Here is a 26,462-nt window from a genome sequence, read left to right as displayed (position 1 = left end):
GGCAAATGTACAAAATACCCATTTTAATTACACCACTATATATGCTAAATCTTAATTGTATCTTTCTTTAAATGAAAAAAATCTAATTATGCTCTGGAATATTCAATTGGTGATTGATAATGCAGTTAGTGGAACAGTTTTGCAACAGCCTTGCCCTATGGTAGTAAATTAACAAAATTCCTTTAAAATCATTTTTACTAAACCTTTTACATTTAATTTTTCTTACAGGTGGTCGTAATGGTTATGGTGCAAAACTTTGTAATATTTTCAGTACAAAGTTTACAGTAGAAACAGCTTGCAAAGAATACAAACACAGTTTTAAGCAGGTATGCTAGAAACACACCTATTTCTTTTTTAAAAATAATGTTTTATTATTTTGTTGAGATAGTAGAACCTTAGATAAATTGCAGTAATGCCTATATAACTTCATTTTTTGTTTTCAAAGCATTATCCAAGTCAACTCATCAGAGTAAAGAGACGTCAGAATGCCTGCGAGATTTAATATAAGCCTATTCCTCTGTCATTCCTTTAGAACAAAGTGCTTTATTTAACAGGCTTTATTTAACTTAGTTAAGTATTAGTGAAAATGTCCTAAACCTCACAGACTCATGTACATGCAACCGCTTAGTGTGTGTGAAAAATTCCTCAATGAATCATCAAATTTGTTTTTCAAAATTTTATTTTATTCTTGCAGGTCTATGAAAATGATTCGAAATTTTATATAAGCTAAAATAATTTTTATTTTAAGTTTTCTTTATTGCTTTCCAACAACCCCACTGTTGAAGTAAGCAAAAATAATTTTGTCAGGAAAAGCATCATGCATGTTTATTTTTCTAAAAGTCTATATGGTCATGTTGAAGAATTTGAAAGAGATTTTGTGGACAGTTTATAAATTTGTACAGTTTAGTTTATTTTTAACATGAGATAATTATCACAGTAATACAGTTGTCCCTCAGAAGGATTAGTTCTGGGATGCCCTTTCTATACCGAAATCAGAGGAGGATCAAGTCCCTTATATAAAATGGGGTAGTATTTGCATATAACCTATACACATCCTCCCATGTACTTTAAATCAACTCTAGATTACTTATAATACGTAATACAATATAAATGCCATGTAAACAGTTATGCTGTATTTTAAAAATTTGTATTTTTTATTATTTTTTCCCAAATATTTTTAAGCTGCAGTTGGTCAAATCTACAAATGTAGAACCTACCCAAAGGCTGACTGTATTTACTGTTTTTTTTTTGTCTGTAATATTATCAAGGATTTGTTTGGTTTGTTGTGAGGTTGGAAAATTGATATAGTTTGATGAATGAATTTAATGAGCGAAGTCTTTATATATTATGAAATATGGAAGCATTATAGAAATATTTGATTTTGTTTCTTTTAAAGACATGGATGAATAATATGATGAAGACTTCTGAAGCCAAAATTAAACATTTTGATGGTGAAGATTACACATGCATAACATTCCAACCAGATCTGTCCAAATTTAAGATGGAAAAACTTGACAAGGATATTGTGGCCCTCATGACCAGAAGGGCATATGATTTGGCTGGTTCATGTAAAGGGGTCAAGGTCATGTTTAATGGGAAGAAATTGCCTGTAAGTCTTGTGTAAAATAGTTTTAATACTATGTTATTTTATACAGAGAATATTGTTGGGTCTTCCTTTTTAAAAGTTCGTCTGGTAATCTCTTTTACTGGTGTGTTTAGATGATTCACATTTAAAGTGATTATTGATACATTAGCCCATTCTTTCTTCAAATAATGCTTCTGTCTTGTTCTTTCCTTTCCTTCTTGGTTATATATATGTTACATTATTTGATATTGTCTCCAGTTCTTGAATGCTCTATTTTATTCACTCTACTTCCTCTTTTTGTATTAGTTTAATTTTTATTCCCCTCTCTTCAAGTTTACTTTTTTGCAATCTCTGCATCAAGTTTCCTGAAGAGCCTGTCAAAGGCATTCCTCATGCTTTCTATGTTTTTTATTTTTAGCATTTCCATTTGATTATTTCTCATAGTTTCCATGTCTTTGCTGAAGTTGCATGTTGTCTACATTTTCCATTACATACTTTAACATACTAATTAATTGTTATTTAAAATATTTTATCTGATACATGTTACAACATCTGTGAGGTGCTTATTCTGTTTCTGATGATTGCTTTATCTTTTCAGATTTTTTTTTTCTTGCCTTTTGGCACGCCCTGTAAGTTGTGGAAAACCAGATATGTTTTGTAGGGCAGTAGATATTGAGGTAAATAAGCATTAGTGTAGGACTTAGGTTATATTTATCCAGGAGATGGGCTGTGTTTGAAGTTTATTTTTGCTGTAGTTATTAGTGTTGAGGTTTGTTGCTGCTGTGAGTACCAGAGACTTCCAAATTCTGTCTTGTTTTTGTCTTTCCCCTTGGCTTAGGGCCTTCTTTTTGAGCTGCCCCTCAGAGGTCATCTGACTCTTGCAGCTCTTCCAGCTGAAACCCACTGTTGTTACTGGAGGCTTGGTAACATGATGGTAGATTTTGGGGGAGATGTTCTCTAATGTCTAATTACATCGCGACCTTTGGAGTGCATGGTGAACCTGTATCTCAGGGATTTGACCTTTATAAGTTTATGCCTCTCCTCCATAGGTAAAGACTTTTTTCTGCCTTCTATTCTCTTTCCCCAGCTGCAGAAGGTTTCCACCAGTGACCAGTGTTCTCAGCCTATGTCCTTGAGGTTCCCTGCCCTGCAGAATAAGCATTTTTTTTTTGGGTAAGGGAGATAGATCTGGGTGGATTTCCCAGTGACTACTGTTTTCTCTCTCCCAGCTGGCACCATAGGAATGCAGAGGGGAAACCTTCTCTAGATTCTCACTGGTCTTCTCTGTGAGAATTTGGTGGGTTTTCTGGAGGAAAAACTTGCAAGAGTGTGAATAAATGAACTTATGACTATAGCCCCTAGAAGCTTTATGCATTCAAACTAGCATACACTCTTTCAGTAGTAATTAGTCAAAATTTCTAGTTTAATGTTCCTACTATATCTGCCCCAGGTAAGCAAAAGCTTAGGTTTTGCGGTCTTCTACAGACACTTGTGTCTCTAGGCTTCAGGATGGCCAGCTCTCCTGTGATCTCAATTCTTCAATGGGTTCACGAAAAACCCTTTAATTTGTTGTCTGATTACCCGTTTTCTTGTAAGGATGGAAGCTTTTTTTCCTGCTAGTTCATTATCTGTCTGAACTGAAACTAGAAGTCTACCATATCATTTTAAAAATATAAATTTCTGAAATATTTTATAACAATTTACCTGTCCCTTCACATCCTTTTTTTTTTGTCAAGTACACATAGAAATGAATTTCTTTTTTAAAGGTCAAGGGTTAAGGAATAGATCTGGGAAATGCCACTAAGGTTTGGATCTGTACATTTAGAACTGCTGTAAATGAGATGAAATGAAAGTATACGTACTTAAGGTCATTCACCTATTTGAGCTGCCAGTATAAGATTTTTAATTGTTTTTGTTTTTTAAATTAATAGGTAAATGGATTTCGCAGTTATGTAGATCTTTATGTGAAAGACAAATTGGATGAAACTGGGGTGGCCCTGAAAGTTATTCATGAGCTTGCAAATGAAAGATGGGATGTTTGTCTCACATTGAGTGAAAAAGGATTCCAGCAGATCAGCTTTGTAAATAGTATTGCGACTACAAAAGTAAGTAAGCAAATTATTTGTTTCCAAGTCAGTGGTGGAACAGTGCTTCATTAAAAACTACAAAATAAATAACAATATCAGCAACCCCCAAAAAACCCAAATCTGTTTTTGTTAAATAAGAATTGACTTATGAAAAAGAAAACCTGTTTTCTATGAAATTGCTGTATTACAATTTATTTAAATATTCATTGAGAAGTAAGTTTATATGATTAGTGTTTGTAGTTGAACATATTTATATTTTATGAAATTTGGAATGACAAATTCCTTTTTCTGTAGCTTTTAGCCCCACCTTCCCCAACCTCTGGGGAGAGGAGAGGGGGCTGGTGACTGAGTTAAGAATCAATTATGGCTATGTGATAAAGCTCTATAAAAACTCCTGAACAGTGGAGTTCACAGAACTCCTAGGTTGGTGAATACATTGAGGTGCAAAGAGGGTGGCATGTCTGAGTAAGGCATGGAGCTTTGTGTACCCTTTCCCCTGTGCCACCATTTGGCTGTTATTGCTGGATCCTATATAAAAAACTGGTAAATGAAGTAAAGTGTGTTCTTGAGTTCTGTGACCTGTTCCAGCAAATTATCATTCCTGAGGAGTGGGTCATAGGTTCATTAGAAGTACAGGAGGCCTAGGACTTGTGACTGGCATTTGAAGTGTGGGGAGTCCTGTGGGACTGAGCCCTTAACCAACCCTAAATACTTGTGCTAACTCCAGGTAGTTGGTATCAAAATTGAATTACATCGTTGAACATCCATTTGGTGTCTGGAGAATCAGCAAATTGGTTGTTGGTGTTGAAAGCACCCCAGAATTGGTGATAGAATTGAAGTGAGAAAAAAAAACAAAACACCATAACAGTTGATTTATTGGCTCGTTAGCTAAAATACCTTATTTTTTAAAAAACCAACTCTCATTCTGAGACTCCTGTTACTCTTTTAGAAAATAGGGTTTATAATACAGATAAAATATTTTGCTACTTTAACAATCCAGGAATTCGGATTTTACATGTTTTCTTTCTTTAGGGTGGACGGCACGTGGATTATGTGGTAGATCAAGTTGTTGGTAAACTGATTGAAGTGGTTAAGAAAAAGAACAAAGCTGGTGTATCAGTGAAACCATTTCAAGTAAGGGATGCGTTATATATTGTATATGATGCATATATATGCATTATATATATGCTGAATTACTAAATATCAGCTCTGATGTTGACTTTTTTTGTTATGTTTTCGACAGGTAAAAAACCATATATGGGTTTTTATTAATTGCCTTATTGAAAATCCAACTTTTGATTCTCAGACTAAGGAAAACATGACTCTGCAGCCCAAAAGTTTTGGGTCTAAATGCCAGCTGTCAGAAAAATTTTTTAAAGCAGTGAGTAAAACTTGTATAAAACTTGTATTATTTTTTATTGTTGTTATTAAGAGTTGATTAGGTAGTTTTCTTGATTTACTTTATTTGTGATTAGTTTCTTTTGTCATATTAATTGTGGGTATAAGCATGCTTGCACTGCAAACTAATATGCTTAATTTGATAACTTTAAAGGGTAGACTTTAATGTTTCCTAAAACAATTGTTTTGCCAAGAACTAAAGTAGGAAATTGTGTAACTAATTGGATTTTTAGTTTTGCATTGACCATTGTAAAGGTCATATTTCCCCTAACAAATGTACCGATCCTCATGCAACTCTTTCATCTTTTCTACTCTCATTTCAACTTGATCTACTGATTTTATCTTTACACATGTTTAAAAATTGTGGTAACATATGCATAACAAAATGTACTATTTTCTACATGTTTTAAAGTTGCTTTGCTTTGCACGTAATTTTTTTAGGCTACCTTAACTTCTCTAAAATAATGTGAGAGCACTAATAAATAAATGAAGATGAATCAATCACAGCCTCTCCTCTTTGGAATTTTGGTGGGGAAATACTGTATAACTGCACTAGAACTAATGTATTTCTCATATTTCAAAAAGTAGATTATCAGAAACAAAAACAAAAGTTGTTTTTAGGTTCTAACTTAAGGCCTGTAGAAATAGTACTTTTGGATCTAATCTTAATGAATTCTGAGTACAAATTACCCTATATTAATGCTTTCCCAAATTTCTGTCCTCATAACAGTTGTTTCCTTGATGAAGTGATTTGACTTTAAATTTTATACTTTTTCATTTTAGGTGCACTAAGTTTAAATTTGGCAACACAGTTCACCTCTTTTGTTTATGTCTTAAACATTCCAAAAAACTGTTTTATACACCTAACATCAAATCACCCAAGATGATAAAAAAAACCTTTAGTACTTAGAGTTGGAGATGCTTAACTTTCTTTTCCTTTTTCTGTCTGGGTTAACATCTTGCCACAGATTGATTCACTGCAGAGTACAAACAATATGTAATGTTGAAATCTTTGTTACCAAGCTATTTAAAGAATAAAGTCTATTCATAAGTTACCAAGGTTATCCTAATGTTCCTTTTAGGTTAATACTTTTTGTCATAGTGAATTAAAGGCTCACATTTTGTATTGAAGGATATCAGAAATGTCAACATCTAGAATTTCCCAGCTAGTAGGTTCATGTGTGGATCTGTTTTCACTGTGTTAATTTTAATAAAATTAATTTGTAACAAGAGCAATGTATATTCCTCATGGAGTTTATTATAATAGAATGTTTCTCATATGTAACAGTTATCCTTTTTAATGTATTTATATTTTAGCTTTAGCTTTACTGTAGCTGAGTAAAAATTGGTTAGCATGTATCATGATGCTTATCACCATTATTGTTTTGCCCTAAAATACCTTAAAATTGCACAGATTCCAGGTCTTGAATTAGGCCCTATACATTTTAGCTAAATGTATGAATTTTCAGCTTGTTTGTATACCATTATTCTTTTATTTTTAGGCCTCTAATTGTGGCATTGTAGAAAGTATCCTAAACTGGGTGAAATTTAAGGCTCAGACTCAGCTCAATAAGAAGTGTTCATCAGTAAAATACAGTAAAATCAAAGGTATTCCCAAACTGGATGACGCTAATGATGCTGGTAAGATTGATATTTTTAAATAAGATTTTGATTTAAGTTTCACTTTTAATTTATCTAGTTACAGAAATTTTTTATTTTCCACATATAGTTAGACTATGATTTTCCATTGAGAGTGTAATTTTACTTCATTGAAATTATCACATACACAATATATTACTAATTTTCAGGAGATAGGAATTCAATAAAATATACTTAATATTTGTACTGAGCAATAATGTAAGATAACTTTTATAATCTTTCACTGTCAGCATTCTGATGTTAATTTTCTGACTTCATTTTTCTCATCAGTAAAAGTATGAGAAATTTTTACTATGTATAATTTTAAATTTCTCTCAGGTGGCAAACATTCCCTGGAGTGTACACTGATATTAACAGAGGGAGACTCTGCCAAATCACTGGCTGTGTCTGGATTAGGTGTGATTGGACGAGACAGATACGGAGTTTTCCCACTCAGGGGCAAAATTCTTAACGTACGGGAAGCTTCTCATAAACAGGTATATATATGTGTATATATATATGTATACACACACGCACACATATATATGACATTTCTAATACTTTACTAAACTTGGGGAATTTTTAAATGTAATTTCTGACTCATTGTATATTTCAACACTTTGAACTACTTTCAATGCTTTTCCGTTTTGAACAGATCATGGAAAATGCTGAAATAAATAATATTATTAAAATAGTTGGTCTACAATATAAGAAAAGTTACGATGATGCAGAATCTCTGAAAACCTTACGCTATGGAAAGATTATGATTATGACCGATCAGGTTGGTTTTAAAGTTACCATATATTTTAAATTCATGTCTTCTTCAGATTCTACTTTTAATATTTGTTTTATGAGACTTGCCCCAAGATAGCATAACTGAAAGTGATTATACATCAGGGGAAAAAATAAAAAAACTTCATCCTTTAGTGGAAACATTTGTATGAAGCACATTTTACATTATCTAATTTTTGGAGTAACAGTCTTATGGGTTAGTTAAAAATATTTTAAAATGCAGTATGTGTGAGGAGAATATAATAGTGTGGTAGTATGGCAGCCTACCTACAAGTAGGAACAAAGTTATGGAATTAACAAGTAAGAAAGATTCATGATAATGGTTAATATTTATACATGATGGCATGATTTGGAATGCACAAATACCAAGAAGACTTAAATAGTAAAATGACAGTAATCAACTAGAAAATTGAAAAGTAAGGGTTTCAGATGCATTCAACTATTTTCTCTTACACACTCTAAAGTATTTGTAGAGAAAATCTGCTACTGGAAAAACTATTAATATGTAGTTTTAAGCAGAAATTTTCCAATTTTTTATCTAAGGAAGACTTGTGAATATCTGTATTACCTGGATTTCCCTACCATTGCCCATTAAGGTGGCATCGTAGCCATGTTTTATGTATTTTCCATCCTTAAATCATTCTTTTAGTGAAATCTGGGGAAACTATAGAACAGATACAATGATAATATATTTTTATAATGACAGATTCAGTCTATTACTACTGTATTCTTTATTTGCATATTAAGAAAAAATTTAGTGTGATCATCTTAATAGCTTTTGTAAAATGCATTTCTAAAATTCAGAATTTTGTTTTTTTGCATTCATAGGTTTTAAAATTTGTTTAAGTAATCATTTTATAAAAGTATTACAGGATTTTTTTACTTTACTAACATTTATTTAGGATCAAGATGGTTCTCACATAAAAGGCCTGCTTATTAATTTCATCCATCACAATTGGCCATCACTTTTGAAGCATGGTTTTCTTGAAGAGTTCATTACTCCTATTGTAAAGGTACTCTTTGCGTTAATATATTTTTATATTGTTGTCTTAAAGGGTAGCAGAAAAACTAATTTTTTTTTTAATTAATTCAAGGCAAGCAAAAATAAGCAGGAACTTTCCTTCTACAGTATTCCTGAATTTGATGAGTGGAAAAAACATATAGAAAATCAAAAAGCCTGGAAAATCAAGTACTATAAAGGTTTGTATTTTAAAATACTTAGATTTTAAATATTGATATAAATGTATTCTTATGAAAGCAATCTAAAAGACATCTTGAAAGTTTGACTCTATTTTAGACTTCGAAAGTAGCTATCACTGATTTTAAAATATTGTTACAGAAAAATTTATGCAAATAGAATAATGTAATAGATTCCATTGAATGGGATCACCATTCCAATGGCCAGTCTTGTTTCCTGTAAACTTCCTTTATTGCCACTCCATTAGTTTGAAAAAACTTCCAGACATTATAGTCTAGTATTTCACCTATAACTAGTATGTATTTCTAAAAGAATTTTTTTAAGTAACCCATAATACCATTATCATAACCTTCTTTAATATCCTATTGTTGAGACAGGGTCTCGCTTTGTCACCCAGGCTGGAGAGAAGTAGCATGAACACAGCTCACTGCCACCTTGACCTTCCGGGCTCAAGTGATCCTCTTGCCTCAGCCCCCCAAGTAGCTGGGACTACAGGCGTGTGCCACCACACCCAGCTAATTTTTGTATTTTTGTAGAGATGGGGTTTGGTTTGTTGCCCAGGCTGATCTTGAACTCCTGATTTCAAGCCATCCACCCACCTTGGCCTCCCAAAGTGCTGGGATTACAGGTGTGAGCCACCATGCCTGGCTCCCTTTTTTTTTGGATAATGTTAAATACCCAGCCAGTGTTAAAATTCCCCTGGATTGTATTAAAAATGTTTATTTTTAGAGTTTTTTATTTTTATTTTATTTTTTTGAGATGGAGTCTTGCTCTGTTGCCCAGGCTGGAGTGCAGTGGTGGGATCTTGGCTTACTGCAACCTCTCCCTCATGGGTTCAAGTGATTCTCATGCTTCAGCCACCCGAGTAGCTGGGATTACAGGCTTGTGCCACCATGCCTGGCTGTTTTTAGTAGGGGCAGGGTTTTGCAGTGTCGGCCAGGGTGGTCTAGTCCTGGCCCCAAGTGATCACCCACTTCAGCCTCCCAAAGTGCTGGGATTACAGGCATGAGGCACCGTGCTTAGCCTGAGTTTTTTTTTTTTCCAAAGTTAGGATCCATATAAGGTCCACACATTGCATTTGATTGATAAGTTTATTAATACAGCATTTCTCTTTTTATGTTTTTTCCTTGTAATTTATTTGTTAAAGAAGTTGGGTTGTTTGTTCTGTGTAATTTTCCACATTCTGGATTTTGTTAATTATATTCCTCTAGTTACATTTAATATATAGTATTTTCCTGTGCCCTTATTTTCGGTTAACTGATGGTTAAATCAGAGGCGTGATCAGATTTGGGTTACAGTTGTTTGGCAAAAACATTTCATAGGTATCGCTGTGTACTTTCATCAGGAAGCATCTAATGTCTACTTTGTCTTTAGTTGCTTATTAAGATTGCAGTTGGTATAGGTATTGCCAGCGTGATCCATCTGTTACAACTTTTCCACCAACTTTTCACTTGATGGTTTTGAACATTGATATCCATGACTCACTTTTATTTTTAAAATTGTGCAGGATTGGGTACTAGTACAGCTAAAGAAGCAAAGGAATATTTTGCTGATATGGAAAGGCATCGCATCTTGTTTAGATACGCTGGTCCTGAAGATGATGCTGCCATTACCTTGGTAATTAAGTTAATTCTTTAAAAGCTTTTGTTAGCCATCCCCCTACCTTCTGTTCCTTTCCTCCCAGTCCTGGTTCCCTATGAAAAGTCTCTTTTGAATGCTCAAGCTAGTTAATTTTAGTTTTTTCCCCAGATGATGCTGTGCTAGTATAAACTTTTTTTTTTTTTTTTTTGAGACAGAGTCTCGCGCTGTGTCACCCAGGCTGGAGTGCAGTGGCGCGATCTCGGCTCACTGCAAGCTCCGCCTCTCAGGTTCACGCCATTCTCCTGCCTCAGCCTCCGAGTAGCTGGGACTACAGGCGCCCGCCACCACGCCCGGCTAGTTTTTTGTATTTTTAGTAGAGACGGGGTTTCACCATGTTAGCCAGGATGGTCTCAATCTCCTGACCTCGTGATCCACCCGCCTCGGCCTCCCAAAGTGCTGGGATTACAGGCTTGAGCCACCGCGCCCGGCCTAGTATAAACTTCTTTAATTGAAAGACCTTAGTTCAAATGTGTTTTTGATAAAAATATTGTAAAATAACCTAATTTTCCAGAAATTAAGAATTAGTTATTGGCCAGTTATACGTTTCAATTTTGTAATGAAATTTATTTTATTTTTAATGTGCAAAATCATTACCTGGAATCTTTCAGGCATTCAGTAAGAAGAAGATTGATGACAGAAAAGAATGGTTAACAAATTTTATGGAAGACCGGAGACAGCGTAGGCTACATGGCTTACCAGAGGTTAGTCTTATTAAGAGCGGTGACCTGGGGGAAGAAGGAGAGAGAGACTAGAATTCATGCAGTAATAATGATAATATTGCTATATAACTTTTCTCTTAGCAATTTTTATATGGTACTGCAACAAAGCATTTGACTTATAATGATTTCATCAACAAGGAATTGATTCTCTTCTCAAACTCAGACAATGAAAGATCTATACCATCTCTTGTTGATGGTGAGTAATGTTTATTTAAAAACCTCATTTTTGTATTTTATTTACTATAGTTTAATTTTATGTACTTTAAGCCATCCTTATGATACATATTAAAATTCTTACTTGAAATCTTGTATATGAAGAACTTGTTCAGACGAATTTAAGGCCTTTTTGATTTTGCTTTTGTTACATGTTTTCATAGTGCTGAAATCTTTAATATTCCTTAATTTGAAACTTTTAAACCCTTTCTGAGTTTTTCAGGAAAATTAATTTTAAAAGTCTTAAAGCTTTTGCCCAAGTTGTCTGCAAATTTTCTAAAATACAAAGTAAAATGGAATTTTGATCATTTCTAGAATATTTATCAGAGATTAAATTTTAAAAAACTTTTATTCCGCATTATCCAAAGCCTAATGCTTTAACTTAACTTGAAAAAATTTAGGAACTATTTCTAACTTGAAAAAAATTTAGAAACTATTTCTTGTTAGTTGAAGCAGATTTTCATCTTCTATCTAGAACTTTTTTTTTTCTCATAACCTTTACCGTTTGTTGATCTTTGTATTGCTTGGCTTTTCTGGTAATAGATGATTCTACCTATCCCTCAAGTTCTAGCCACAAATTGCCTTTCTTCTATGAAGCCTTCCCTAGCAATTCTACTCTAAATTGGTCTTAGATACCTTAACTTCTATGCCAATTATTATGTACCTCTTATTTTACGTTTGTTCATTTTGCCTCTAGAGTTAGATTACAAAATTCTTAAGGAAGTTACCATATTTTATCATCCTCATGTTTTATCATACTCTGGGTCCAGTATGATTACAGCGATGGCATATACTGAAAAGATTGTTACTGTGCTCATTGGCCTAGAGCAGGGGTGTCTAATCTTTTGGCTTCCCTGGACCACATTGGAAGAGGAAGAATTGTCTTGGGCCACATGTAAAATACACTAACCCTAACGATAACTGATGAACTTAAAACGAAAACAAAAAACAAAAATAATCGCAAAACAAAACAAAACGAAACAAAACATGATGTTTTAAGAAAATTGATAAATTTGTGTTGGGCCACATGCAGCCCATGGGCCATGGGTTGGACAAACTTGGCCTAGAGCAAGAAGAATGATAAGAAAGCAGAGTGATTTGCCCACATTGTTTCATGCAATCCTTATGATAACTGTATTAGGAAAGTAATTATTTCTATTACTTGGATAAGGACACAGACTTACTAGTTATTTGCTTAGTCACATGGTAAATGACCAAGTTGAGAAGAATATACAGATTAGTGAGATTCTAAAGCCTTTATTCTTCACTACCACAATAAACCTCTTTTTATAAGGGTTTTCCTGAGTGGGATAATTAGAATAGATTTCAGGATCCTTGATGGCATGCTGGCAGTTTAGTTAGCTACAAATGGCATTTTGGTTGTATGAGTGTTTGGAAACTACTGTTAAAAGAGTTTGGTGCCACTGGGTGATTCTTTAAGGCCAGAATGTTGTCTTTCAGTTAGCAGTTCACTTTTGGAATATATGGAGATGGCATAAAAACATCTTAGTGTGTACCTGCAGATAGCTTTCTGGGGAAAAAAACAAAACAAAACAAATGTGTTAATATATACTCACTTTGGTACAGAATCTCAAGTAACAATTTTACTGGTATTCTTGAAAAGCAAATTGTATTTTTGCTTTATTTCCCTGAATTGTTACAATTGTATCTTGAAGTAACATTTTAAAAGAACTCTTTTAAAAATAGGCTTTAAACCTGGCCAGCGGAAAGTTTTATTTACCTGTTTCAAGAGGAATGATAAACGTGAAGTAAAAGTTGCCCAGTTGGCTGGATCTGTTGCTGAGATGTCGGCTTATCATCATGGAGAAGTAAGCATTAAGATTGGAATCCGTTGAGAACTGTAATTATTGTCTTGAAGAATGATAATTACACGCAGTATTTTTCCTTTAGTAAAGTCTTCAGAAATGTAAAAGAGTTAAGAACAGAATATACAGATTAGTGAGATTCTAAAGCTTTTATTCTTGACTTGGATTTTAATACAAGTTGGGGAATAATTATAGAAAATTTAGAACATTAATGTTATGTTCTGCCGCCTTCTGTTGTATAGCAAGCATTGATGATGACTATTGTGAATTTGGCTCAGAACTTTGTGGGAAGTAACAACATTAACTTGCTTCAGCCTATTGGTCAGTTTGGAACTCGGCTTCATGGTGGCAAAGATGCTGCAAGCCCTCGTTATATTTTCACAATGTTAAGGTAAATATTTACTGATACAATGGTATAAAGTTTGATTTGATTTGGAACCAACTGACTAAATGATTGATGGAATTATAGCTGTGGAGAGATGTGATTGTTTGGTTATTCTACTTAGAAGGTGAATGTTCCAAATTATTTGACCACAAATAGAATGAAGTCAATTGACCTTAATTTTTATGAATTAATTGGTGAAATCAGTCCTAATGAATGCAGGGTGTTTTTCTCACTAACTTCACTCTTTAGGCTGAAGATGGGTTATATGCTTTATTCAGAGTAATAGGAAATTCTTAAAAAGTTATCAATATTAAAGAAGTCAAGTAAGTAAGTACCTAAGTAAAATAGGACTATTTTATTCTGGGCTTGTAACTGAGAGAAAGATGCATTTGATAATACAGTTAGGCAGATTTTATTGTTAAGCAAACGTAATCAACATTACTGAAAATGCATTCTCTTTAAAAGATTTATTTTTGCAATGTGAAGTTTTCAATTATGTATAAAGTTTCTTTCGCAAAGCCATGACATTTTTTCATTTGCTTCTTTTTTTTTCATTAGCTCTTTAGCAAGGCTACTTTTTCCTGCCGTGGATGACAACCTGCTTAAGTTCCTTTATGATGATAATCAACGTGTAGAGCCTGAGTGGTATATTCCCATAATTCCCATGGTTTTAATAAATGGTGCTGAGGGCATTGGTACTGGATGGGCTTGTAAACTACCCAACTATGATGCTAGGGAAATTGTGAACAATGTCAGACGAATGCTAGATGGCTTGGATCCTCATCCCATGGTAATTATTTTGAACTTATTGTTTATTTAACAAATGACAATGAATGGGTAAGCTACAAAGTCCAATCATTTTAGAAAAGTAATGGAGTATTTTTATTTTAGAACATATTGTAGACCATAAAGACCTAATTAGGGTATAATTTGATATGTGCCTACAGTAAAAGGTATAAACTTTGGAATGAGTTCTGGAGGTAAGTTTCATGGGGAGAAACTATTTAAATTTAGAAACACCTCATATTCCAGGTTTTCAAACCTCTAAACCATATATTAATAGAAAACAATCCTTTTCTGATAAAATTATATGTAACTTTGTTTCTGTTCTCAAACTACCACCTCTTATTAGTTTGTAAGGATGCTTAAAAACACATTGTATTCATTAGTGTACCATTTGTAAAAAGATAAAAACTACATTGTATATATTTTAAATATATCCGCAAGGCTGGGCGTGGTTACTCACACCTGTAATCCTGGCACTTTGGGAGGCCAAGGCCTAGGCCGAGACGTGTGGATCACCTGAGGTCAGGAGTTCCAGACCAGACTGACCAACATTGGGAAACCGTCTCTACTAAAAATACAAAAAAAATTAGGTGTTGCTTGGGCGCGGTGGCTCACGCCTGTGATCCTAGCACTTTGGGCGGCCGAGGTGGGTGTATCATCTGAGGTCAGGAGTTCTAGGCCAGCCTGGCCAAACCAGGCAGAACTCTGTCTTTACTAAAAATACAAAAATTAGCCGGGCGTGCTGGTGGGCGCCTATCATCCCAGCTACTTGGGAGGCTGAGGCAGGAGAATCACTTGAACCTGAGAGGTGGAGGTTGCAGTGAGCCAAGATTGTGCCACTGTACTCCAGCCTGCGCAACAGAATGAAACTCCGTCTCAAAAAAAAAAAAAAATCCCCATTTTTTTAATGTTCTTTTCTTGTATCATTCACTCTGCTCAGACCTCCAAGAAAAATGTCCTCAAAAAATGTCCTTCCTTTCTCCCCATGATTTAAAATTACCTGGAGAAAAGTGTGTTTGTATTACCAAAATGATAATGCTTATTGTAGAAAATATAGATAAGGAAAGAGGAAAAAATCCATAATCCCGCTACATAGAGACAATATTTTGATGTATTTTTCCAAGTTTTATTTCATTTTTGTATTTTAAAATGAAAGTTATTCTTTAACAATAAGACATATATTCTGCTTTTTCTCTTAAATATTTTAAAGTACTTTAAAATATTTCTAACATAAGCATCAAATTTTTAATGATAGTGTGTTACTGAAATGGTTTTGAATTTTTTAATGGATTTTAGATTGCTAAGATAGTGTATTTGATCAATAAATGCTGCTTATGTGCCTACTGTGTGTATGAAACTGTGCAAAGTGGTGAGATAAAGAGCTATAGTTTTTGTCTTCGGAAAGTTAGACAGTTGTCAAGACGAGACATTGAAGCATCAAGGCCTGAAATTTAACAGTGACCAACGATACTGATAGTTGCTCAGTATGCCAGAAAAAATATCCTATGCTATGTGCTCAGTTTCTTTTTTCTTTTCTTTTTTTTTTTGAGACAGAGTATCACTCTGTCACCCAGGCTGGAGTACAGTGGTGTGATCTTAGGTCACTGCAACCTCCACCTCCCAGGTTCAAGCGATTCTGCTGCCTCAGCCTCCTGAGTAGGTGGGGCCACAGGTGTGCGTCACCATGTCTGGCTAATTTTTGTATTTTTAGTAGAGACGGGGTTTCACTGTGTTGGCCAGGCTGGTCTCGAACTCCTGGCCTCAGGTGATCCGCCTGCTTTGGCTTCCCAGAGTGCTGGGATTACAGGCATGAGCCACTATGCCCTTCCTATATATTCAGTTTCTTAATGATAATAATGAGTAAGAATTTTAGAATAGGCCAGGTGCAGTGACTCATGTCTATAATCCCAGCACTTTGGGAGGCTGAGCTGGGCAGATCACTAGCTCAGGAGTTCAAGGCCAGCCTGGGCAACATAACAAAACCCTGTCTCTACAAAAATACAAAAATTAGCTGGACATGGTGGCACGCACCTGTAACCCCAGCTACTTGGGAGGCTGAGGTGGGAGGATCGCTTGAGCCCAGGTTGTTGAGGCTGCAATGAGCCAATATCGCGCCACTGCGCTCCAGCCTGGGTGGCAAAGTAGGGACCCTGTCTCAAAACAAAGAAACGAAAACTTAGAAGAGGGAGAGATGACTTATAATTCAGTTGGGAAGGATGAATAAGATTTATGTAGATGAATGATGAATGGGGTTGGGCCTGAATATGTGTCAGGACTTGTGGATAGAGTGAAAGTGAGAATATTCAAAATAGTCAAACAAAATGTGGGAGAAGAGTAGTGGTTTTGTAAGACAAGTCATTAGAGAAAAAATTGAAAGCCAGGTTGGGTTCAGACTATAGAATGCTTTCAATGTGAGGCCCAAGGAGTTTGAATTTAAAGGATATTGATCTAGGGGAGAAGTAGGTGTAGGGGAAGTAGGCTGAAAGAAAGTACTGTTCCAGGAAGACTAGGAAAGATGATACTAACATTTTGAGATTGGAGGATGTTCAGGTTATATTAACAGAAGCTATGAGTTTAAGATCAATTGATGAGTTGGAAAGGGACAATTGAGGATGAGAAATTCTGTTTGAGGTACATTAATCTGTCAATGTTAGACCATAGACTCATGGTACTGGTACTCAAGAGAGAAGTCAATGCTATTTACATTTTTCTCTACAGCTTCCAAACTACAAAAACTTTAAAGGGACGATTCAAGAACTTGGTCAAAACCAGTATGCAGTCAGTGGTGAAATATTTGTAGTGGACAGAAACACAGTAGAAATTACAGAGCTTCCAGTTAGAACTTGGACACAGGTCAGTGTAAATATGTGATTTGCCTGTGGGAAGGGCAGTGTATTAAGCAATTTTTTCTGGTAAGGATGATTCCACCATTGTTTGTCCTAAGCATGCGTAGTGTTAAAAAAATTCCTGTAGCTTCTTTTACCCTTCAGTTGAATTTGTGCTTTGAATATTTAAATAGTATTTATATCTAAGTAGTGTAGTATGACTTATGTTAGGTAAGGCTTTTATAGACTATTATCTTTGTATTTATCTTAGAATAAAAGGAGTAGAATATGACGTGTTTTTAATTCTTATAAATGTGGTCAGTAAATTCATGTCAGTATCAACTTTACAAATCTAAAAGCTAGTTGATGTCATCCTTTTCATACTCAGCCTTTATCTTGCCCTTTAGAGTATGAGTGGGTCAGCACCATTACTACTTACGTCTTTTCCTACCACCAAGATCCCCATATATTGCCTTCTATACTGATTGGATAGGAGAGGATAGAGATCAGGGTTTCCTTTTTAATTCCCCATGAGAGTTGAGAATTTTCAAAAGACTGTATGACTTGTAGTATGAGAACATGAGAGTGTGTCATGAAAAGAATCACTTATTTTTAAATCTTTTATAGGTATACAAAGAACAGGTTTTAGAACCTATGCTAAATGGAACAGATAAAACACCAGCATTAATTTCTGATTATAAAGAGTATCATACTGACACAACTGTGAAATTTGTGGTGAAAATGACTGAAGAGAAACTAGCGCAAGCAGAAGCTGCTGGACTGCATAAAGTTTTTAAACTTCAAACTACTCTTACTTGTAATTCCATGGTAATTTATTAGATTTACTATTAATTTAATCTTTCTTGCATGGTGTAAGCCAGATTATTATAATTGGTTTCATAATGAGAGTGGCTATAGTAAGCCTGAAGGCATTTTTTGCCGAAGATTCTAGGGCCACGTTCCTTTCTTCTAGTATTGTCCACTACCCTTACTCTCAACTCTGTGTTTATGCATCTGGGCTTGAATACACAGGATACACACACCTTCACACACATTGACTAAAAGTTATGAGAGTGGTTATTGGAGGGCCTTTGTGTACTTTATGCCCATCTCTATTAGCATTTTAACTGTAGAGTACTCATAGCTCTAATCTGCTTTATTAAACTTGTACATTTATCTTTGTACAACTGGGGAGGAAGGTAGAAACTTTAAGTGTGTGATTCTTCAAGTTCCATTCCAAATTACCTTTTAGATTTAAAAAAGTAAAAAAAGTTCAGCAATGGTACAGTGGCTGAGAAAAAGTGCCATAGTCTGCTGAGAAAGGCTGATGGAAGAAAGAAAAAGGATAGGGAGTTTGGGTGACTGGATTACAGCAGATATAAAAGAGAGAGAGAAAGGGGACAAATGCATATACACAGAATATATGGGGGAGGAAAAACTTTAACATTTTTAAGCTTAGCAATAGAATAGGTATGTTTTCAGTTTGGGGAAAAATCATTTTTTAGGTGGTTTTATGGCTACTTTAAGAGCCCTTTTTTTAAGGCCTATTTTTGTCTTTCAAAATTATTCCTATTTTAAATACTTTCGTCATCATGAGAATTGATCAGCTTGCAGTCACCAAAGGAATATTTACAGAAATGTGCTTAATAGTTTTAGTTCTGTTTAATGGTTTTTAGGGGTAGTCTGTGTTCATATACATGCATTATGGTTATATATTATGGTTATTTTAAATTTTGTAGATGCTATGTAAGTTAAAATACCAGTACAGATCTATATGATCTGCAAAATATATGTGTTTCGTTTAGGTACTCTTTGATCATATGGGATGTCTGAAGAAATATGAAACTGTGCAAGACATTCTGAAAGAATTCTTTGATTTACGATTAAGTTATTATGGTTTACGTAAGGAGTGGCTTGTGGGAATGCTGGGAGCAGAATCTACAAAGCTTAACAATCAAGCCCGTTTCATTTTAGAGAAGATACAAGGGAAAATTACTATAGGTAAGATACAACCTTTAAAAATTTGAACATTAGTTAAAATGGAAAAAAACTTTATTAATAGAAGACATTTTTATCAGTAGAATATAAGCAAATACAAATTGAATCTCTTATCTTGATCCTAACTTTATTTTTCCCTCACATAGAGAATAGGTCAAAGAAAGATTTGATTCAAATGTTAGTCCAGAGAGGTTATGAATCTGACCCAGTGAAAGCCTGGAAAGAAGCACAAGAAAAGGTAATCATTTGCAGAAAAAGACATTCAGAGAAGCTTTTAAAAGCAACTTCCAAAACAAACAAAAATTCAACCCCTAAATTTTAAATTTAGTACTACTAAAGGTGCTGAGTTGTCTGTTTAGAGACTGAAATCTTCTGTTTATCCACAGAACAGATACAGTACAGGAATTTATAGTACACACCCACCACAAAGCACTTGGCCAGTGTGACTCAACCAGAGCCTGGAGAAATGACTCCAGGTGTGAGAAGGTAGCTCAGTCTCCTTGACCTTTTTTCCTGAGTCTGCCACTAAAAGGTGGTGTGGTGGTGGTTTTTATGAGGTACATGTATATTATCTGGGAATCAGACTATGTTCACAGTATGGCATCCAGTCACCACTCACTTGATCTGGTTTTGGTTAATACTGGGAGGACAAGAGACAAAATGTTAATTATTATAGACAGTATTTATCAAACACCAAGCTCTGCTTCATTCTTAGATTTTTGGCCAGATATTTAAACCCTAGAACTTCAGATTAAATGTCTGATGTTTATTAAGCAAGTTGGCCATTGCAGATCACAAAATAGTAATAATAGTTAAATGAATGGAATGTTGAAACTTTGAGATTCCCCTCAATTAGCTTTTTGATGTTTTGTATAACTAAAAGAAAAATGTAAACAACAGTACAGCGTTGTGATTGAGAACAGAAATTTATTACAGAAGAGGAAGAAAAGTTGAATGATTAATTTTTTGGATATTAGATTATCTGTGCTTATATGATTCTGATAACATTAACATCTTTAAAAAATAGTTATAATTATGTGACATAACTTGAACCTTTAAACTTCCCTGTACTTGAGTTCTCAATCATAATGTTTTTATATGTTTCATCAAACTACATTGAAATACTGCTTTTGTTTACATTTTTCAGTTTGAAGTCAATAAAAACCATGTATTAAAGTGAGTAAAATTAGAGTAAGTTATATAGAATAGCAATTACATAGTAAGATAATAGGCTTATTCATTATTTGAAGAAAATTCGGTAGGACAAGATGGGCGCATTCAGAATTAAGATGATTGAAGCCCTTTGTTTTCCTCTTAATGTGTTTTATTGTATTGTTAAACCCCAAATTACGGTTTCTACAACACTCACCCTTCTGTATCACTGTTGGTTTAAGCTATACTTTTTTTTTTAAAAAAAGTAATAGTAAGCTGATGAATTTTTAATGCTTAGTCTTAAAAGCTAAAGATTTCTACAGTTTCAGAATGTCCTTCTGGTGGAAGTAGAATTTATGGATAAAGCCTAGCTTGATTTCAGTTATTGCGTTACCACCATCAGAATTTTTTCAGCATCTTGACCATGTGTACATTTTGGGGAGTTCAGGTAACAAAAGGAACTGCTCTTACAAGAGTGTCCTGTTATACAGAGTTGGAGAAGAGAGAATTATAAAGTAGTTAATTAGAAGATTAAAGTTTTTTATAAAGCATAATGGAATTTTGTCATTAGAACTTGCAGTTTATTTTTTTTTTAATTTCTGGAAGTGTCCTTAGTTATATTTCTGTTAACAGTGATAGATACACATATTCATAGAACACTTATTAATAATACTTTGGGTGCAGTCGAAACCTAGATCAAATAGACTTCCAAAATGTGAGTCTAAACAGGATTTTGTTGCATCCTAGTAATATTTTTATAGTTGTCTAACAACCTGAATACTCCATAGAAACGAGCTGTTTCATGAAGAATTTTTCAAAAGTGTAGAATTATTTGTTGTAAGTTATCTAGGTACTTACTAATCATCTATCAACTCAACAACAGCATTCCTTATTTGGCTAATGTGGCTTAATCAAATTTACAGTTTTTGTTTATATAATGAAACATCTTGCTTTGCAATTTTAATTTTTATCTTATTTATGAAGTACATTTAAACTGTACTTTGTGTATACACATTGTTTTGCTTGCAAATTTTAATTATAAAGGTTTTTTTTTTTTTCCTTTTTTGGTTACCAAAAGTGAACTTTTTGCTTTATGGAGTGTCATGGTTAACTCAATCATCTTAAACAACTTAGATAAAATTTTGTTTAATGGCAGTTGTTATTTTAAAAAATTTAAAGGTGATATCACCTAAAATAACTTTTATTGAATTCATTGTATTTTGAAATTTAATATTAGCACAAGATAATTTTTTTGTTGCAGCTGTTTCTGTAGACAAGGGCCTGATGAATAAAATTTCAGCAAAACCCTGACGAAATTCTTACTCTAACTCACCAACTCTTAAATTCTTAAGTGGACTTTCTCTGAGTCCAGACATGAATATTCTGGCTTTAGAGAATTTTTATTAAGAATTCACCCTCAGTGAGTGAATGTACCTTAACATATTTATTAATAACTGCAAAATAATTTTCACAACTGGTATTTATTTTGTATTTCAGATTGTTCATTCACTCACCAGTATAAAAATCTGACAAGATGCAATGATAAAACATTAATTCTACTCTATTAACTTTAAAATGTGGTATCCTGTCATTTTGTTACTTAGTACCTGAGGAAATCAGTTAATTTTTCATCAGATTCCTGAATAAATAGGGATAGTGTTTACCATTCCTTCTGAAGATCTTATTGTGCGTCTTTAGAAAATTTTAAACTTTTTATAAGGAAATATATTTTTATAGGTAATCTAAAATAACCCCACCATCCTGAAGATGTAGCATTTATAGTGTAGCACTTGTAGAATTTTAAACTAATTATTCAATAAAATTCAACATTAATTTGATACTATATAAGACTTTAATATACAGTTTGTTATTTTTTACAGGCAGCAGAAGAGGATGAAACACAAAACCAGCATGATGATAGTTCCTCCGATTCAGGAACTCCTTCAGGCCCAGATTTTAATTATATTTTAAATATGTCTCTGTGGTCTCTTACTAAAGAAAAAGTTGAAGAACTGATTAAACAGAGAGATGCAAAAGTATGAACTTTTGTGGGTTAAATAGTTTGCAACTATTTCAGTGTTATCTGTATCTTTTTCTTTTTCCAAAAATAAGTATTTTGATTTATCCTTCATACGTTTTAAAACTATTGAATGTTTAAACTGTACTTTTTTATTATAGGGGCGAGAGGTCAATGATCTTAAAAGAAAATCTCCTTCAGATCTTTGGAAAGAAGATTTAGCAGCGTTTGTTGAAGAACTGGATGTAGGTTAAGTCTCTCTCAAAATTTATTTGGAAAAGTAATGTTTGTGAACAAGAATGAAATTCTTTTAAGTGATCTTAAAGTTTTCTTTAACTCTGTGAAGGTTAATGTGTTTATAAGTTGAGTTAGGATTAAGCTTCTGGTTATGTGAAGTTATAAACAACTTCTTGTATGGAGGAATTTAAATGCTATGAGGTTGAAATTTAGAATAAATTTAATATACTTTCAATTAGTTAAAAATTGTTAACTCATTTTTAGATTAAAAATTGATTCAGTTTAATGTTTTCCTGGAAAGAAGTAAGGCTAATATGTGTGTATAATTGAATGTAAGTACTTTGGTTTTAGGAGTAGAGAATGATAGTCTCTTTACATTTATAACAGATATTTCAGTATTTGATTGTCATAACAGTTTTTTCCAAGTAGAATTCTAATTTAAAAAATAAAAATGTAGAGATAAGATATAAAAAGTACACCTTTTCTAAAATTGCTCACTTAAAATATTAGAATTAATGGTAACATTATGAATATGTGATTTTTGAGTAGCAAAATGTAAAATACCATTTATTACTCATATTACTTTTTTTTTTAAAGTTGCTTTGTTGATTTATCGTATACATGTTCTACTTTTACTTCGATGGTCTAAGTCAGAATTAGAGCTCGTAAGAACAAGTGTGGTAAATTAGTTACCTAAAAGAGTTTAGAATTTTTTAGTGCTATTTTTCTAGGGTCCCTCAACGATCTTTCAAGTGCTGCAATGTGAGTCTTCCTTGATTTGTGCTTTCCATATATTGTTCATTAATTAAATTTTTTTGCACATTTTTTCCTGCTGGGTTATAATTTATTTAAAAATTATTCATTAAAAATGAAGCCATCATATATTAAAAGAAAAATTATTCCTAATATTATTGATATCCTGATATTGCTTTACATTTGATCACTAATATAGTGAAACACAGGAAACTTTTGTGGTTATGCCTGTAAATTTCCTCACTATTGAAAAGTCGTCGTTCAAAACAACCCTAGCAAAAAATACTGTTTCACGTTTAATTTTTCATCTTAGTTTATTATTTGACAATTAATGAAATAGGTCCAAACAACTATTTGACAATTAATGAAATAGGTCCAAACAACTTAAATTCTGGATGTATTTATTTTTAACATCTTAAAAGATTTAGACTTAAATTTCATGTCTCTCTGTATCATTTAAAGTCCAATGATAACACTAATTGAATATCTATCTATTGTACACTGGCACAGTCTTCTATGTAATGCTTAGAGTGACCCTCACCACAACCTCAAATGAATGAGATTATTATTAACCTATTATACAGATAAGGATCCTGAAGCTTAGAGAGGTTAAGTCACTTTCTTAGGAATTACATCATTATAGAATTACTCATCCTCTCAGACACCCACTTTCCTCATCTATAAAATGGGGATCACAGGGTTTTTAAAATACCTAGCACATGGTGGATGCTCTATAAGTAATCTGGCTTTTTTGTTTTGTTTTGTTTTGTTTGAGACAGGGTCTTGCTCTGTCGCCCAGGCTGGAGTGCAGTGGCACAATCATGGCTCATTGCAGCCTCAACCATTCAGGCTCAAGCAGTCCTCCTACCTTAGCCTACCGAAGAGCTGGAACATGTGTGCCACCACATCTGTCTAATTTTTGTATTCTGTGTAGAGATGAGGTTTTGTTATGTTGCCTAGGTTGGTCCCAAACTCCTGGGCTCAGGTGATCCACCCACCTCAGCCTCCCAAAGTGCTGGGGTTACAGGTGTGAGCCACTGCACCTGACCTCTGTTATTTCCTGAGGATACATAACTAGTAAGTGGAAGTGCAGTTGAAATCCAGAACTGTCTGATTTCAAAGCTTGGGTAATTTCTATTAAACTATTGTGCTACAAAGATCTTTTAAAAAAAATCTAAAGAAATGTCTTTTTTTCCTTGTGCCTTTCAAAGCCTATTTTAAGGAATAATTCTGGTAAATGCAGAATCTAGGATATTAATCATGATTATACCATCATTTATCATTACATAGACCTGCCTAAGTTCATTTTTAATTTCTCATACTTTCTGAGTTTACATTTAGGAAGTTTTTTTCATATTTTCTGTTATGACTAAAGCAGCAGAAAAAAATAGCCTCATGCTTCTTAGCAGAACTGCCTTTGTAGATGATTTGCCAGGATTTTGATGATACCAGGTTATCAGAGGTCTTGATTCCGTAATATATCACGGGATCCAAGAATTGGCAAAGACTTCTTAGGTTATTTAGTCACTATTGTCCGCTCGTATTACAAATGGGAAACTAGTTAGATGAATTGGGATTACAATCCAGGTCTTCCGATTTAGAATTCTTTATTTTTTTTCATTATTTAATCTTGAATTAGATAAGTTAAAAGGAAAGCTTCATCTTTACTGAGTGAATAACATTTGTTTCAATATTTTATGAAGTAGTGATTATCTTTTCTAAGAAGTTGTTTATGTTTCTTCTGCTGCCTTATAATTATATTTTAGAAAGTGGAAGCTCAAGAACGAGAAGATATTCTGGCTGGAATGTCTGGAAAAGCAATTAAAGGTAAAGTTGGCAAACCTAAGGTGAAGAAACTCCAATTGGAAGAGACAATGCCCTCACCTTATGGCAGAAGAGTAATTCCTGAAATTACAGCTATGAAGGCAGATGCCAGCAAAAAGTTGCTGAAGAAGAAGAAGGTATGACATACCTCTTGTCATTGATAGACTCATCTCTATAACGAAATATATATATAATTTTAAAAATTTTAATGCGTGTTTAAAGCATGCTTTGTTTTATTCAAAATATATTTCAATGGTAATAGGAAATCATTCTATGACAGCAGTTGATCTATAGAAGGAAAACATATTGGTAAAGGATCACATATTGTATTAGCAATAATTGCGCCTCGGATAAACCTCATTGGCTACGATACTGCCACTGTTCAAAGCTAGATCACATATTGTAAAGAGCTACGTAATTCAGCTTTTAAAATGAGAAATAGAAACACTCCACTCAGCTGCCTTCTAAGTTAAAATCTTGGAAGCCGGCCGGGCGCAGTGGCTCACGCCTGTAATCCCAGCACTTTGGGAGGCCGAGGCAGGTGGATCATAAGGTCATGAGATCAAGACCATCCTGGCAAACACAGTGAAACCCCTTCCCATCTAAAAATAAATAAATAAATAAATTAATTAAAATAAAAATAAAAAACTTGGAAGTCAAAAAGAAAAAAAAAAAAAACCCAAAAACCCAACCATGAGTATATCAACTTTAAAGTATAAGCTTTAGTTCTATATCATAATCCATTAAAGAAGACTTAGAGTGGGAAAGGGTCTGTTTGGCTTACAAAGTACTCTGTCATCTTTTACTATTTACTTGTTTTTGTCCTTAGTTAAACTACTAAGCACATCCTATGTCATTGTCACTGATAAGTGCTATTGAGGATTAAAGAAAAAAATGACATTGACCTCACCTCAAGCAGGATGGACCGGAGTTAGCCAGAAGAAGAAAACATCAGAAAAATGTTCAGAGCTGAGGAAATGGGGTACATGTTGGGCTTAGAGAGGCTAATGTTTTTGGACAGGTTGATTTTTAGAATTCAGGAAGTATACGTTTAGATGTGTCCAACAAGTAGGTGGGAATATAGCCTCATTCTTACTAGAGCTTGGAAAATTAGCCTAAAGAGCTAGAGTTAGAGATTGGAGAGTTCTCTGTGCAGAGCTAATGTTTGAAGCATAGGTGCATTTTGACACCAGAGTGGGCTCTCTCTTCTGCTGTTGTGATAAACTCAGGTGTATACTGCTTTCCTCTTACTTGGCTCCCCACCTCACACAGGTTCATTTACCTAGACACTCTTGCCTGTCTCCTTCGGAAAGTGGCTTCTTTTCAGTTGGCGTTTGTCAGATTCATTTCTCAGCACTCTTCTCTCTACCTTAAATGGTCCCCTCAAG

General features: G+C 33.9%; 1 protein-coding gene and 1 pseudogene across 2 annotated transcripts in view; one reads left to right on the top strand and one right to left on the bottom strand.

Moving 5' to 3' along the window:
• TOP2B (DNA topoisomerase II beta) overlaps positions 1-26,462 on the top strand; it is a 66,264-nt gene that overhangs the window by 26,472 nt on the left and 13,330 nt on the right. For both annotated transcript variants that reach the window (XM_031662882.1, XM_031662881.1), the window contains exons 6-28: positions 229-326; positions 1,397-1,609; positions 3,517-3,690; positions 4,705-4,806; positions 4,916-5,053; positions 6,573-6,711; positions 7,048-7,205; positions 7,364-7,489; positions 8,403-8,513; positions 8,595-8,700; positions 10,206-10,315; positions 10,948-11,040; positions 11,140-11,254; positions 12,979-13,100; positions 13,340-13,488; positions 14,041-14,272; positions 16,987-17,121; positions 17,721-17,921; positions 18,899-19,094; positions 19,238-19,329; positions 22,124-22,279; positions 22,422-22,505; positions 25,017-25,211. In XM_031662882.1, coding sequence (XP_031518742.1) covers positions 229-326; positions 1,397-1,609; positions 3,517-3,690; positions 4,705-4,806; positions 4,916-5,053; positions 6,573-6,711; positions 7,048-7,205; positions 7,364-7,489; positions 8,403-8,513; positions 8,595-8,700; positions 10,206-10,315; positions 10,948-11,040; positions 11,140-11,254; positions 12,979-13,100; positions 13,340-13,488; positions 14,041-14,272; positions 16,987-17,121; positions 17,721-17,921; positions 18,899-19,094; positions 19,238-19,329; positions 22,124-22,279; positions 22,422-22,505; positions 25,017-25,211 — 3,245 coding nt within the window. The remainder of the gene's footprint in view (positions 1-228; positions 327-1,396; positions 1,610-3,516; positions 3,691-4,704; positions 4,807-4,915; positions 5,054-6,572; positions 6,712-7,047; positions 7,206-7,363; positions 7,490-8,402; positions 8,514-8,594; positions 8,701-10,205; positions 10,316-10,947; positions 11,041-11,139; positions 11,255-12,978; positions 13,101-13,339; positions 13,489-14,040; positions 14,273-16,986; positions 17,122-17,720; positions 17,922-18,898; positions 19,095-19,237; positions 19,330-22,123; positions 22,280-22,421; positions 22,506-25,016; positions 25,212-26,462) is intronic.
• LOC116273882 lies at positions 25,336-25,464 on the bottom strand (annotated as a pseudogene).

This window comes from Papio anubis, chromosome 2 (assembly GCF_008728515.1).
Source record: "Papio anubis isolate 15944 chromosome 2, Panubis1.0, whole genome shotgun sequence".
Lineage (NCBI taxonomy): Eukaryota > Metazoa > Chordata > Mammalia > Primates > Cercopithecidae > Papio > Papio anubis.
The sequence above is the reverse complement of the archived record's forward strand: the minus strand, read 5'-3'. Positions and strand labels throughout refer to the sequence as shown.